The sequence below is a fragment of the Schistocerca piceifrons genome, chromosome 1 (assembly GCF_021461385.2).
Source record: "Schistocerca piceifrons isolate TAMUIC-IGC-003096 chromosome 1, iqSchPice1.1, whole genome shotgun sequence".
NCBI lineage: Eukaryota > Metazoa > Arthropoda > Insecta > Orthoptera > Acrididae > Schistocerca > Schistocerca piceifrons.
This window is the reverse complement of record NC_060138.1, coordinates 800,866,032-800,878,901: the sequence shown is the minus strand read 5'-3', so window position 1 is coordinate 800,878,901 and position 12,870 is coordinate 800,866,032. Positions and strand designations below refer to the sequence as shown.

The 12,870-nt window shown below is 38.2% G+C and overlaps 1 protein-coding gene across 3 annotated transcripts in view; it reads right to left on the bottom strand.

Annotated features, from left to right (window-relative positions):
* Positions 1–12,870, bottom strand: part of LOC124713763 (ribonuclease H1-like) — a 140,937-nt gene that overhangs the window by 26,721 nt on the left and 101,346 nt on the right. For 2 of the 3 annotated variants that reach the window (XM_047242971.1, XM_047242973.1), the window contains exons 5-6: positions 7,056–7,228; positions 6,827–6,960 (exon numbers count right to left, since the gene is read on the bottom strand). In XM_047242971.1, the coding sequence (XP_047098927.1) occupies positions 6,835–6,960; positions 7,056–7,228 (299 nt within the window). In that variant the 3' untranslated portion in view covers positions 6,827–6,834. Of the gene's footprint in view, positions 1–6,753; positions 6,961–7,055; positions 7,229–12,870 lie in introns of those variants that run through there. The other variant, XM_047242972.1, reaches the window with a different exon arrangement.

Here is a 12,870-nt window from a genome sequence, read left to right as displayed (position 1 = left end):
CGAGGCGAAAATATTGACTGTACACACTTCTTAACTGTTCGGACATTTAAGATCTTTCGTAATTCTAAGGATGACATACATCCATGTTCATGGCTAGATCAATTTACGTACGCACTTCCGCCAAATTTGCCACTAAGTCACAAACTAGAAATTATGTGCAGTTATTAAAGTCCTCAGGGGATTCACTACTCTAAGTGAATATGTGCCGTAGCGAGCATAGGGCCCCGAGCTGTAGTGGTGCTATTTCTCTTTTAGTTTTCTGGACCGCTGCCTACTCTTTTACTATTCTTTGCATCTGTCAAACCAGCTCTTCTACTATCAATCTATATAGACAGTAGATAAACAATAACCGGATTTGACTATTTACCTAAATGAGATTTCGAAAATTACTGTTTGAACTTATTAAAGTCCTCAGGGGATTCACTACTCTAAGTGAATATGTGCCGTAGCGAGCATAGGGCCCCGAGCTGTAGTGGTGCTATTTCTCTTTTAGTTTTCTGCACCGCTGCCTACTCTTTTACTATTCTTTGCATCTGTCAAACCAACTCTTCGACTATCAATCTATCTAGTGAGTAAGTGAACAATAACCGGATTTGACTATTTACCTAAAAGAGATTTCGAAAATTACTGTTTGAACTTATTAAAGTCCTCAGGGGATTCACTACTCTAAGTGAATATGTGCCGTAGCGAGCATAGGGCCCCGAGCTGTAGTGGTGCTATTTCTCTTTTAGTTTTCTGTACCGCTGCCTACTCTTTTACTATTCTTTACACCTGTCAAACCAACTCTTCGACTATAAATCTATCTAGTGAGTAAGTGAACAATAACCGGATTTGACTAATTTACCCAAAAGTGACTTTGGAATTTACCGTTTGGACTTACTATATTTTCTGCAGCATTCATTCATAGCTTAAATGAAATTTTACCTGTTTATCTTCGTGACAATATTACTTCGTATTTTGACGACTTTCTTATTGCTAAACATTCTCGGAGTGAACACAACAAAATTTTGGATTCATTATTACGTATCTTTGCACGAGTTGGCATTACAGTGAACTTATAAAAATCTGAATTTGGTCGTTCATAGGTGAAATTTCTCGGTCACATTATTTCTACAGAAGGTATTTTTCCTGATCCAAAAAAAAAAATTAGATGACGCTGTTCCTACCACAAAACGTGAGGTTCGTAGTTTCTAAAATTTTTGTGGAATGATATACTTTTGAAAAATTTTTGTGGAATGACATACTTTTGAGAAACTAACAGCTACATGTAAACATGCGGAGAGTACAAGGATACCGCGCTGTGTTTTGGCGGCGGCATATACTCAAAGCAACAGTCAAGTCTGCGCGCCGCACAAGGCAGTCGTTGACCGCGAACAATAGCTTCCTATGTCACGCGCCTACAGCTGATCGAGCGCTCAGTGCGAATGCACTGACAGCAGTAAACAAATACACAGTCTAATTTCTCCGACTAAATTCAGTATAAAGCTATAGTGACTTGATGAATTATGTTATTAACATTCAGTATTTTTCAGGATACGGTTCTATAAAATATTTAAGAACTTCAGGTAAATTATGGGCGTGTCCGACGTTAAGACGACTTGCTATCGAGAAATTTTCAGGAAGAATGTAATTTCGAAGAAGAAACTAATAAACTAAAAAGGGTAACTATTAATTGAGTTCATTTTTGAGGTAACATATTTCCACTTAGGTACGTACTTTAGACGTAATTTGCTGCTCGCGATTACGTGATTCATACTTTGTGCTAATTTCATGTTCTATGAATTTACTTGTGAAGCGACGTGCTTGCGTACGTTAACTGATTTTGACAATAATTATTAATGAACTGGGTTGTAACTTGTGTATATTATGCATCGCTTGGCTACACTGCTTTTCCACTGATGTCATATTATTTTTAATTATGTGCCTGCTGTGCTTATTTATTTAAATTATAATTGTAACCTGATTTATTGTGCTGATGTGTTTAGGTATGTAAGTTATACTTTGTCATTTATCTGCTTGCGCCTTCATGTTTACTTGTTAAGATGACATATGAACATTTATTTGCTTATGCTGATATGATGCTAATAACCTGTTTGCTGCTATGCGTATGGATTGCATATTTATACATATCTGTTTGTCGTCACAACTACTCTTTAATTTGGTGTATAGAAATGCTGATATACTGTGTATAAACATAGAGTTTAGGTCACACTATTGGATTAATTATAGATTGTTCACTTGGCAGAGCCTCGTTGTAGGGATTGTGCTGCATCCACTTGTTGACATTCTGTTCTCTACTGGTATATTTACTCGCTATTGCTTGTTTTGCTTACGCTCAGTGCCTTACATTTTTAAGATAAGAAAATTAACTGCTATAATTCGACGAACGACATTAGTACAAGAAAGTCATTGAAGTCACATGAGCTAAAGTTTTATGGAAGCTGTATAAATTTATGCTAATAGGAAGGAAGCTAACGACATGACAGACCAAAACTAGGTTTAGACCATTAACAATTATTACACTGCATTTTTCGTGAGCAATTGAAATAGGAAGTGACACTTGACACAAAAAATACTCCACATGTTTGCTTCTGCTATGATTCTTGAAGTGGTGTACACACTGTGAAATATTATGATCATTCACATTCCGTAATCGTACTTAATTACTGAGAGTTATTCGAACTAAGTCTGTTAGAGGTCAGGTATGCATTTCTTTTATTTAATGATGGACAAGGAACCAAAATGTATCTTATAATTTATAATGAGTATAAAATTTGGGTCAGATGGATTACACAGAGGTTGTGTGTGGACACTGTGTCTTCGGATTGTATGGGATGCTGAATTGAAGTTGCATTAGGATTTTATCTGTACTTGTTCGAGGAGACTGACTAGAGGAAAGAGTTGTTATGGAAGTGAAATGATATTGGTGCTGAGGTTTATATTTGTCGACGTATTATTGAGGTATAGAGATTATGTGAAGTTGATGATTATTGGAGTTTTTGTGGACAAGAGGTAAGGTAAATGATATTGATGATAAGACGTATTGAAGAGGTATTATTAAGGTATTATTGAGATTGTGTGAAGCTGATGATTGTTGGAGTTTTGGTGTATAAGAGGTAAAGTAAGTGAGGAGCATATTTTTTTTGTTGGTCTTATGGAACAAGGAGGATGAAGATACCAGACTAGAACACTAAAATAGAAGGAAGATAGTCTATACACACACTTTGTTAAATCACTAAGCAGTATATACTTTTTTTTGAAGAGAGGAAGTAATTGCATATCTTGGCTCACTGACAGTTGTTCAACAACAGTACATTTTGATCTGGCTTGGCAAACATTGGTCTTGACATGATGACTATGACGTTGACTAACTATTATTGACTATTATACATTGCTGCCAGTACTACTTGATATACATGATGAACATCAGATTTAGACAGAATTTCATTTACACAATTAACACTATTCAATTACACAGTAGTATTTAATGTGAATGAAAGATGAGTGAGTGTGTTTTGTGTGTTTTCCTTTCCTAATCCTACCCACCTATCTCGTAAATATTATTTTATTGTTGGTAGTGGCTTGCACTGACACCCATGAATATTATAGGTTTACTGGTATTTGTGTATTGTAATAGTTAATAGGACAATTATCTGACATCATTTGTGTGTTTGTTATGATTTGTATGTCACTGTAAAAGCATTTGTATGTGCATTCAAACTATTGTTCATGCCTAAACTGACTGATTAGTGAAGATAAATATTCTGAACTGTTACCTGCACTTTTCAACATGATGTGTGACATTTGGTCGTGTTTAATTTCTGCTGATGAACTGTGTGATCAGTGATTGTAAAAAAAAATTATGGACTGTTACTTGTACCTTTTCTACATGATTGGTGCCAGCAGGACATGTTTAATTTCTGCTCATAAACTCTGATGAACAGTGTGATCAGTGCTAGTGAATTTTATCGAACTGCTTCTGCTTAGAGAGGTGACCTTTTGCTGTCTGCACCTACTCAACATTGCTGGGTGCCTCTGATGGACTGCTTCTACTGAAATAATGTCACTTGTTGCTGTCTGCACCTGCTCAACATTGCTGGGTGCAACTGATGGACTACTCCTACTGAAATGGTGTCACTTGTTGGTGTCTGCACCTGTACTCAACATTGCTGGGTGCAACTGATGAACTGTTTCTACTGAAATGAAGTCACTTGTTGCTGTTTGCACCTGCTCAACATTGCTGGGTGCAACTGATGAACTGTTTTTACTGAAATGAAGTCACTTGTTGCTGTCTGCACCTACTCAACATTGCTGGGTGCCTCTGATGGACTGCTTCTACTGAAATGATGTCACTTGTTGGTGTCTGCACCTACTCAACATTGCTGGGTGCCTCTGATGGACTGCTTCTACTGAACTAATGTGACTTGTTGCTGTGTGTACCTCTTGAACTTTACTGAGTGCCACTGTTAGAACTGTTTCTACTGAAATGATGTTACTTTTTGCTGTCTGCACCTACTCAACATTGCTGGGTGCCACAGATGGACTGTTTTTACTGAAATGGTATCACTTGTTGGTGTCTGCACCTGCTCTCAACATTGCTGGGTGCAACTGGTGAACTGCTTTTACTGAAATGAAGTCACTTGTTGGCGTCTGCACCTGCTTAACATTGCTGGGTGCATCTGATGGATTGCTTCTACTGAACTAATGTGACTTGTTGCTGGGTGTACCTGCTAAACTTTACTGGGTGCAACTGATGGACTGCTTTTACTGAAAAGATGTTACCTGTTGTTGTTCTTTTTTGTATAAACTAATCATTGAAAGCATTTTATGTGAACATTTGTATAAACTGATTTTTTGTATATTGTGTAAACTATTATGTAAAGTCACATGTATGAAAAGAAGTTGTATTGCTTACTGTATTTCATATGTTAGGTTAGTGAAAGGTCAGTGCAAAGCCAAAAATTTTAACTAATTATGTGATATTTAGGTATTAATATTATCTTTTATTTTGTCTGTATTTTTCTGGACGAATTTGGTGGTATTTTCACCAACAATGCTGGCAAAAATACCATCAAATTCTGGCCTGTGGAGGAGGGGCATATGAAAGGTGGCTACACTGTGCCACTGCGCCAGAGAGTGCGCCAAAGAGTACTATTAAGCCGCCTCCACAGTGCGTGTTAAGAGATCGTAGAAGTCAGTGCTTGTTGAGAGTTCATGGCAGTCAGTGCTAGTAGAGAGCTCGTAGAGGACAGTGTGTGTTAAGAGTTCGTGACGAGATGTGCTAGTGGGCACTGCTTGTCGTGAAGTCGGAGTAAGATGTTGTAGTAAAGGGTGTTGTTCCATGTTTTATGCAGTTATTTGATGGGAGAGATAGCAGATGTTATTGTAATGAGTGCCTTTCGTCAATATATATGAAGGTAAAATCCACAATGTTCTTTTATTATTTGTGTGTCTGAAATAATGCGTCACTACAGGTTCAGTCAACAAAGCATCTGGTTTGTGTTCTTGTATTAGAGTGAATTCTGGTTTTCTTGCGTAATTATAGTTTTTCTAAATTTCTTTTGTCACGTCAGTATAGTTGGTATTTAAAAATTCTTGTCTTGTTGGAAAAGAACCGTGCCACATGTGGACGTTGAGTCACACTCCCACATACAGAACAGTGACTCTGGTGCTTATTGGTTTTGTTGGTTTTTTAGTTGCTGGGGACTTAATTAATTAACTGTGTTTACGAAAATTTTCTTACATTGTTTGTTGCAGTCAGATAGCGTAATAATAATGGTCAGGGCCAACCGATTACGAGACTTGCGTAATCGGACATGCAGCTACTAAAACAAAAAAAAATATTTTCAGTCAATAATATTTAATAAAGCCCCCATGCAACATGTACCTCTGGACAAGTTGCAGGTTACACCTCACACTGCACCAAAATATCCTACCATAAAAAAAGGTGAAATGGCTCACTTTTACAGAGAGATGGTTTCAAATCTTATAATAGTTACTATCAAACTACACAGGGATTGATTATATTAATTACAGATGTTGTCAACCATAAAACAATGGCAATCTTATTTGTTCACTGCAACAATTTGACCATGTTTAACATCTTTCAATTTGTATTTCCAAGCCTGACTGGCTGAAAGGACCTCTGCTAGTCAGAATGTGTAAGAACACAAAAATGACGATTATTTCTTAAGTACAGGACAATTTATCCTGAAAAGTTCAAAGCAAGATAAACCGTCGTGGCTTTGGGTGACCAATACGATGTTTTAACAGTAATGCTTTATGCAAGAACACATCAACATTACTTTTCCATTCCCAGGAACAACTCTAACTTAGTGTGGCAACAAAGGCTAATTCTCAAGACGAACTTACACAAGGATATAACCACAGTGAATAAAATGTGTGAAAATATGATGAACTTAAAGCAAAAATGCTGTTATTTAAAAATCATAAAATACGTCTCACAAACTCTGCTTATCTGAAGAACTAATGACAATCAAAATGAAATATTTATTTCTACTGCTTCTTACATAAGACTCAATAGGAATTAATATCTAGGTACATGTTAATAATAGCTCTATACTCAACTTTATTATGCTGTTTAAGTGATTCCCTCGGAGCATTATCCAAATAGCAGCAAAATGAAAGTGTTTCAATGGTTAAGGACTAAGAAACCCTACACGCATATACTACATACAATTAAGGAAGACACATTTCAGAGACAGACACATTTCATTTCAGAAATATTTCACATTCGACTGCAACAAAGAATTCTATATTTTCCAAATAGGACATATGCTTTCATAATTCTCTGACAACAACTTACATTATCATTTACAGTTGTGAGAGATCATCAAAATCTTCATCATATGCAAATTGTACATATCGTTTTGCACCTTCTCGAGCTAGATGATCTGCCATCTCATTTCCATGAAGACCACAATGTCCTCGTACATGGTTCTGCAAATAAAGAAGAAAACAACTTAGTTAATTTACGAATGAGATCGTGAATACATCAATAAAAAGCATTTTATGCATTGGTTCTTCAGGCTCACCCATTTCACGTCAATGCCTTGCAGTTTGTTATCCAAAACAATAAGGTCATCTTTGTTTTTAACAGGTTCTCCTCCTTGTACACGCCAATCATTTTTCTTCCATTTTTTTATCCATTGTGTAATACAACTAATCAAGAAATTTGAGTCTGTGTGGACAAGTAATTTTTTGACTCCTGTAAGACCAAAACATAAATGATCTGAAGCATCATTTAAATATCTTTATCCAATAGGTGAGCAATATATGTGAGCAAAAAACTAACTAGCATGCCACATTATTCTGATTATACTTTAAGTATCACACCAATTTTCAAGTCTTACAATAAGATACTGTTTATTAACCTGAATGTTAAGCAGAAACAGAATCTTCATTATTGCCAGGTTCAGAAACTAAATTTTAGTTTAGTTATTATATTTGGCCCTAATGATGAGAAATCTTTAAGTTTTGTACTTGGTTGGGCATTTTTCTAGTAACTTTTCAATTACTATGATTAGTAAGCTCTGACACTCCAATCCAAAATTGTGAATCTGAGAATTATTCGTTTGGTTACTTTAATAAACTTTTTGCTTTGGAAATCAATGATGGTATCTATATTTTTCAAGTCACACAAGTTGGTCTAGTTTTTAGGTTCAAGGAGAGGAGTGCAGACTTTGTAGTTGGTATTTTGCCATTCTTAATAAACGTCTCAAACGTATTGTACAACAATTTGAAAATCTGAAAACAGGGAGCATGAGGGACACAACTTTGAAACTTTCTTAGAAATAGTTCAAATTCTAAAGACATAGTTTTGAAAAACGCCAGTTTAGATTTAATGAAAATGTCTTGTTTATGCTGATACAATGGTCATTCAATAATTAAACACACCTAACCCAGATAACTGAAATTTTTGTTAAGTGACAGTTGGCAACCTTGTAAAGAGTGTTCCTCATTTGTTTGATTAATATTCATGCAAATAATGTCTAAGGACTTAGTTACGGCTGTGCATCCATTCAATGAAAATAGTTTAGAAGTACAGTGCTCTGTGACCCAATTTTTACTTGTGCAAAGTATACAATGTCAGAAATATTCTGTTGGATGAATCAGTCTTTCCTTCTCATCCCGTCCAGTAAGTCTCCCCAGACCCAGGGTTCTGGGTGACTTTTCTAAACTGCATCCCTTTCCCTAAACCGCTCCAGTCCTTTTCCTTCACCCCTCTTCCTTTCCCTTCAACTCTACCGCCAGAAGAAGAAGCCGCTGGCTCTTAAAACTTGTGAAAGTTACATCCTAATGTGTGTGTGTTCCTCTGCCAGCTCTTGGTGGGAAGGCTTTTTACCCATCCATTTGCAATATATTATCAATAATTAATCATTTTCATTGTTTGAATATCATTCAGAATTGACAAAACTCTATCAACACACAACACAGTTCCACCCACTGAGTACTAACATGTTTTAAAGGAAACACTGTTTCCCAGTTAGTTCAGTATACTCCACACAGTGGGCAGGAGAATCAGTGAAAATATGCTTTTAGCAAAAAATCATCCACAGCCCACTTTGTAGAGCAGACTCCACTGCTCCACAGCCAACATGCAGCCCACAAACTACAATGTTAATGCCTTTTTTCAATCAGGATTCTATTCCACAATTTTCTTTTCTGTCTCAAAATTTTAAATTGCGCTAGGTCCATCCATGAAATTTGAAGAACATTTTTTGGATGTAATAGACAGATTCCAGCAACAAAACCATTAAGAAAATCATGTGCAGTAGCTCTGAGGAAAAACACACTGTTTAAATACTCTGTACGAACTCTGAAATTGACATTTAAAAAAAAAATCACAAATATATCCATCTGAACTCTCTCTACAATTTTAGCTAATGATTCATCAAGACATAGGACAAATCATCACACTGATGCTGCTTATTTTTAAGTTCATAAGAAAAATGGGAAGCAAGACCACGGTTCCACAGTTCATCCTATATTTGAATTTGCGTTGTGTTGTACCCAGTTTGAAACTGGAAACAACTTGACTACGTGAAAATATCTGTTCGAATGTCTCTCCAGCATCTGGACAGGAGTTCATTGAGAACCTACTATTTTCAATTTTGAAAGCCCATTGGACAGGAGTTCACTGAGATCTTACTGTTTAAAAACGATTCAATTGACTGTCAAGCAGCTTTTGGCATGGACATAGTCATAGGTTTGATTGGAATTTTCTGGGTGATTGGGTTTCTACTTTACTTGTATTGGCAACATTTTCTTGACATCCCACACTGCATAAAATGAAAGGTTTTTTCAATATGTCCTACAGCAAGCTTGAACATGGTAATCCCTCCCCCCCCCCCCCCACCCCCACCCCCCACCCCCTTTACTAACCATTGTTCATTGAAAATAGTTTTCTTTATGACAGTTTCATAACCTATCAGTGGTAAAAAATCATTAGAAACCTAACATTTATCACCTTAGGAAACTGTGCTTTATTATGAGAATAGGGTACAATACACAGCTCAATGTGGTATTGCTATATTATTGACAGTTCTTACCATACCGCAGTTTAAAGCACATGGACAACCAACTATAAAACATCCCCTGACTTTTCTAAAAGAAGTCACCTATTTTTCCTGACACTCAGCATTTTTTGTGCTCATTGAGTTTCCCTGACCTCTGTAAAATTTGCTCAGCCAGTAGTAGCCAACTGAGACAGACGCAGCAACAGGGATGTAACCGCTTTTGTAACATTTACGAGTTCCTAATCAGGAGCGAATTTTATTATATCACCTGTGTGCTTTAATAGTTTAGTTTCTTGAGTTTCTGCAAGTAAATTTAATATCTAATAGCCACTGTTCTCGCATTTTCGTTTGCGTCGGAAAGTAAACCAATTTTGTGACATATTACAAATTCCTAATCAGAGATGAATTATTTAGTTTCACCTGAGGGCTTCGGTAGTTAGGTTTTTGAATATCTGCATACTATTAGACACAGTTCCTGCATTTTCATCAAGGTCTACAGTAGAGTAGTGCAGCACATGCCGATAGTCCATTTATCTGCATAGTTTAGTTTTCCATGGTCTTTAGTATGCACAGGGACTACGATTGTTGCGTGTGGATGCGAGCCGAGTTGGTGACACTTCACTCTCAGCTTCAGGCTGTCATGGCTTCGGTTACACAGTTTGAGGTTGCAGTGGATGGGCACTATTGTTGTGGGCCGGCCGTGGGGATCCAACGGACGTCCAGCATGTCCGAGTCCTCCGATTGGTCCTCACCAGTGGCCAACCCAGTTACTGCTCGCACTGTCGCACTGAGGCTGATCCCTCGCCTGTGTTTGAGTGGGAGGTCGCCCCGGGGTGAAGCAGGCAGCGAAACACTTCCCAGGTGGCTGCACGTAAGGCCTCCCCAGTTTGTCTGACAAACAGGTTCCAGGTGCTGTCTGTGGCTGACACTGTTACTGAGCCAGATGTTGTCACTTGTCCTGTTTCAGAGGAAACCACTCAGCCTGCAAGATCCGGGCAATCACAGAAGGTGGGATTGTTGGTAGTTTTGAGCTCCAACGTTAGGCGCTTTATGGGGCCTCTTAGGGACTTGGCTGATAAGAAGGGTAAGAAAACCAATGTGCACTCTCGTGTGCATACCGGGTGGAATCATTCCAGATGGAGAGCCCAGGGTGCAGCCAATTGCAGGTGGTTGCTTACACTGGTACCAATGATGTGTGTCACTTTTGATCAGAAGAGATTCTCTCTAATTTTGAGTGGCTAACAGAAGTGGTAAAGGCTGCCAGTCTTGCTTACAAGATGAAAGCAGAGCTGACCATTTGCAGCATAGTCGACAGGACCGATTGCGGACCTTTGGTACAGAGCTGAGTGGAGGGTCTGAATCAGAGGCTCAGAGGATTGTGTAATCATGTAGGCTGCAGATTCCTCGACTTGCGCCAAAAGGGTGGTTGGGTTTCGGGTTCCGCTGAATAGGTCAGGTGTCCACTATATGCAGGAGGTGGCTACATGGGTAGCAGGGGCTGTGTGGTGTTGACTGGGCAGTTTTTTTTAGGTTAGAGAGTCTCGGGAAAACACAAGAATGGCTTCAGTCACAAAGGGTGCAGGCTGAACACAGGAAGAACGCAGATAGAGGAACCATTTGTATGACAGTTGTAAATTGTCATAGCTGTGTTGGGAAAGTACCAGAGCTCCAAGTGCTAATAGAAAGCACTGATGCTCAAATCATTATAGCCACTGAAAGCTGACTAAAGCCAGATATAAGCTCAGTCAAAATTTTTGCGAAGAACCTAAGGGTGTTCTGAAAGGTTGGGCTAAACACGGTTGGCAGTGGAGTGTTTGTTGCTGTCAGAAGTAGTTTAACTTGTCGCGAAACTGAAGTAGATACTTCCTGTGAGTTAATAAGGGCAAAGGTAATTGCTGGCAACCGGAACAAAATAATAATTGGATCCTTTTACTGACCTCCCAATTCAGATGATACAGTTGGTGAAAGGTTCAAAGAAAACTTGAGTTTGATTGCAAACATGTACCCGACTCATACGATAATAGTTGATGGTGACTTTAATTTACTCTAGATATGTTGGCGAAAATACAGGGCTATTACAAATGATTGAAGCGATGTCATAAATTCACTGTAGCTCCATTCATTGACATATGGTCACGACACACTACAGATACGTAAAAAAACTCATAAAGTTTTATTCGGCTGAAGCCGCACTTCAGGTTTCTGCCGCCAGAGCGCCCGAGAGCGCAGTGAGACAAAATGGCGACAGGAACCGAGAAAGCGTATGTCGTGCTTGAAATGCACTCACATCAGTCAGTCATAACAGTGCAACGACACTTCAGGACGAAGTTCAACAAAGATCCACCAACTGCTAACTCCATTCGGCGATGGTATGCGCAGTTTAAAGCTTCTGGATGCCTCTGTAAGGGGAAATCAACGGGTCGGCCTGCAGTGAGCGAAGAAACGGTTGAACGCGTGCGGGCAAGTTTCACGCATAGTGATGTGAAAGATTCAGTGTTTAAACCTCCTCTACCAAGAAACGTGCCAGAACTGCGAGCTCGCATCAACAATGCTTTCGAACTCATTGATGAGGACATGCTGCGCCAAGTGTGGGAGGAACTTGATTATCGGCTTGATGTCTGCCGAATCACTAAAGGGGCACATATCGAACATTTGTGAATGCCTAAAAAAACTTTTTGAGTTTTTGTATGTGTATGCAAAGCATTGTGAAATTATCTCAAATAATAAAGTTATTGTAGAGCTGTGAAATCGCTTCAATCATTTGTAATAACCCTGTACATGTTCAGTTCCAGAGTACGCATAAAATATAATCTGAAATTGTGCTAAATGCATTCTCTGAAATTTATTTCGAGAAATTAGTTCATGAGCCCACGCGAATAGTAAACGGTTGTGAAAACACACTTGACCTCTTAGCAACAAGTAATCCCGAGTTAATAATGAGCATCAAAACCGATTCAGGGATTAGTGAACACAGGGTTGTCGTAGCGAGATTGAATAATGTAATCCCCAAATCCTTGAAAAATAGGTGAAAAATATACCTATTCAAAAAAGCAGATAAAAATTCACTTGACGCCTTCCTGAGAGACAATCTCCACTCATTCCAAATTAATAATATAAGTGTAGACTAGATGTGGCTTAAATTCAAAGAAATAGTATTGGCAGCAATTGAGATACTTATGCCAAATAAATTAACAAACGATGGAGCTGATTCTCCTTGGTACACAAAACAGGTTAGAACACTGTAGCAGAAACATTGAAACAAACATGCCAAATTTAAACAGACCCAAAATCCCCAAGATAGGCGATCTTTTACAGAAGACTGAAATTTAGT